Source organism: Limulus polyphemus, unplaced genomic scaffold (genome assembly GCF_000517525.1).
Source record: "Limulus polyphemus unplaced genomic scaffold, Limulus_polyphemus-2.1.2 Scaffold1023, whole genome shotgun sequence".
Taxonomy (NCBI): domain Eukaryota; kingdom Metazoa; phylum Arthropoda; class Merostomata; order Xiphosura; family Limulidae; genus Limulus; species Limulus polyphemus.
In genome coordinates this window covers 39,441-42,885 of record NW_013666633.1, presented here as the reverse complement: position 1 = coordinate 42,885, position 3,445 = coordinate 39,441, and the positions used below count along the sequence as shown (strand labels likewise).

Sequence of the window (3,445 nt, the reverse complement as noted above, 5' to 3'; positions counted from 1 at the left end):
TTTGGGTTAGTTTTGTAAAAGTAGAACATGTGAGTTAGTTTAATTTGTCATTATTACCTTAGTACTACACATTGTTCAGGTTCATATGTTACTATTATCTTTGGGTTAGTTTAATTTGTCATTGTTACCTTAGTACTACACATTGTTCAGGTTCATATGTTACTATTATCTGTGGGTTAGTTTTGTAAAAATAGAACATGTGGGTTAGTTTCATTTGTTATTATAACCTTAGTACTACACATTGTTCAGGTTCATATGTTACTATTATCTTTGGGTTAGTTTAGTTTGCCAGTATGACACGTGGGTTATTTTCATATGCAAGCTTCACATTAATTATAATGCTCAGTAATATAAAGTTATTGTTTTATCTTCCAGGAAATTGATGAAAACCACCCTTGTTACAGCTACAAGTATCTCAAGAACAAACCAGTAAAAGATTTGGAAGCAGATCAGTTTCTTCATCTTGTCATTGTATGTATTTTCATTTTAGGTACATCATACTATCCTGGTCATTAGGGCACTTGGCTCACAATCTGCGGGTTGCGAGACTAAAACCCAACATCAAACATTTTTATCGTAATTGTTGGTAAAGAGTAGTCCAAGAGTTGGTTGTGAGTGATGCCAGCCAGTAGTTTTCCCTCAATAACTTTGAGCATTGTGTTTTTTGTTTTTTTTTGGCTTTGTTGATATTGGTTTAAAAAATAAGCTAGTAATTAACATAATTTAAAATTGTACACTGTTGTTGTGTTTCTGATTAATATGTAATCATCAGATTGTTCATAATACAAATTATGCTTAACTGCTTTTATTTTTTCCTCACATTTGTTTGAATTAGACCCTTTACAGTCAAATATAATTTTAGTTATACTTGTTAGACCTAAAAATCCTCACTTTGGTATTTTACATCACTGTTATAAAGCTTACTGGAACAGAATTACTTACATGAAAATTCAAGAGCTGTATACCCAATGACAAGACTATTCAGTAGAGTTTATCACAAAATTGTAAGAAATACTGAGTTTTAAAGTTGTAATTAAAATTTACTAAAATAAACCTCTCCTCTGTTTGAAGTTTGAATTACTCCAGATTATTAAACAAAAGTGAACAGTATTTAATATTGCAGTAATGGTGTTTCAGGAATTCTTAACAGTAATAAAACATGCTTTATAGAGTTTGCTGTAGAATATAAGGTAGGGGTGATTTAAACACTTTATCTTTCAATAATTAATGGTCTTTGCAGGCTGAATCAGAAAACCTCCTTACTATGAAGATAATCATGGACAAGGAAGGAGGGGGTGGTGGTGCACCACAAACTTACCTCGATGAAATCAAACAGCTTTACTATAGGGTAAGAATTTGATGTTTTGAGTTGTAAAAAGTGTGAAACTTTGAGGAAGGGTCATATTGTTCTAGTTACTATTACATGAAATGTTGATGTTGGAAGAAAGTAACCATGTTTTGAAATCTGCTTTATTAATAAAGATTTGTTGAGTTAGGAAGAAAGATATTGTTATTATATATTTTGTGTACTACTTGTTTTGATTATTTATTAACCTTCTTTCCATGGGCATCTTTTATTGTGCATGTCTTTGGATGCTATAATCAGATGTATCTGACTTGACTTTAGTAGCCGTGTGGTGCAACATGCAGATTTACCCCACAGTGTCACAAACACTTTTTCTCATAGTGTGACAATTAGGATACTCACATGTCCTTGGATTTCCAACTTTAGTACCTCACGTACATACATCAGCGAGCAAAAGTGTGACTAGGGGATTTTAATATTGAAAAAGGACAAATTCTACATTTCATTTGTTAGTGGATAATTGACACTATTTGAGAACCCAAATTTTAATTACATACTGAAAGGGTTAATTAAACTACTTTTTGTTCATGTTATACCAATTAGTATAGCATAAAATCATAGCTAATAATCCATATTTTAATGGTATACAAGTTTGAAGTTATTAATTTTATATGACAATATTTAATAAAATCCTGAATTTCCCCTAGTGTGAGAAATGTGACATTTTTCTCTAGGCATCCCCTTTTCTCTAAATTATTTACCTACCCCCTCCAAGAAGTACGAAATCTAATGTAAGCTGCTCATTTTAATGTTGTCATCATTCAGGCAAAGCATAATTTTCATAACCTCCAATCTTGTTTGGTTACAGAGCCATCAATTAGAAAATCAGACTCCTCTTGCCACACCCACCTGTCACATCCTCTCTTTCAGGATTTGTTAATAGTTCTGTCTTATATTTAATACATTATTTTTAATCACTAGAAAGCCAAGGTTTTAATCTATCAAATAACGTATTGTATTTTGTTCAGAGAAATATCTTGCTGCCAGTTCAAACTTCATTCCCACGGGAAACACATAGAGTATCATGGATGGAATTTGTAACAGTTCTTGATGCATAATTAGAAAGCCAGAAATATTTTAATAGTTATGGTACAGTGTCTGCTTTTTGCATGATATTATTCTATGCTCTTTGGTGCATTATTTAATGAAATGAAAATTATTTAGTGCACTACTATAATTAATTTAAAAAAAAAGTGGGCTTAAGTGTCATCGACAGTCAACAACAACAAAAAAAAAAGTAACTAAAATATAAATATAGGAAACTCATTAGATTAGTTAAGGTTAGATTAGGTAAAATAAATAATAATAATAAATAAACAATTTTCATCAAGCATGCAGCTTGGAGTATCTCGTGGGTAATGTAACTCGATAGGGTAACGTGAGCTGTGCATTCACCCAGTGATTTACAGCTTATAATAATGCGTATAGTAGTTAGACATGGTGCAGAAAACAATAAAACTTAAGTATAAATAGATTTATGCTGTTACAAGCTTAAAACTATTTAGGATAAACAGATAGTAGTTTAATGTTTCAATTTGAAGTCATTCTTCAAAGATAAAAAGGGTAATATTGATTTATTTCAATTTTTATTTTTTGGTGGTTATGAGGTTGGTCAAATTGTCCAACTTTGTACAGAATTAGGGTAGAGAAAATAACAGATAAAATATCAAGTTTTATAGTTATTTAGGAAGTTTTAAAGATTAAACGAGTGAGATTTTAAATTTTTAAGATGAAGAAAAGTATTTTTTAATCTTTAAATGTAAATCATTTTGCTCTCAGACTAGTCAAGAACAAGACACGATATATTCGCGGACAAATATTTAGTAAAAGTACTTCACTGAAAAATCTGATTTTTTGTATATAAATATTGTAATGTTTACTGAAAGTCTGTCAAATTTTGTTAAGATACACTTCTTATATTAAAAGTTAGTAGTATCGAAAATATAACTGATACAAAGTGGTCACGTGGTTGGTCAGTTTGACTGAGTCCATGTTGAGAGAGTTAATTGTGAATATTTGTAGTTTGATTAAAAACCATGTGCAGGCTGATATAAAAAGTGGGTCAACAATCAAGAAGTT

General features: G+C 30.6%; 1 protein-coding gene across 1 annotated transcript in view; it reads left to right on the top strand.

The window, feature by feature from the left end:
- Positions 1-3,445, top strand: part of LOC106461745 (transcription elongation factor SPT6-like) — a 79,362-nt gene that overhangs the window by 37,554 nt on the left and 38,363 nt on the right. Inside the window, exons 17-18 of the mRNA XM_022388778.1 lie at positions 376-471; positions 1,241-1,348. Coding sequence (XP_022244486.1) covers positions 376-471; positions 1,241-1,348 — 204 coding nt within the window. The remainder of the gene's footprint in view (positions 1-375; positions 472-1,240; positions 1,349-3,445) is intronic.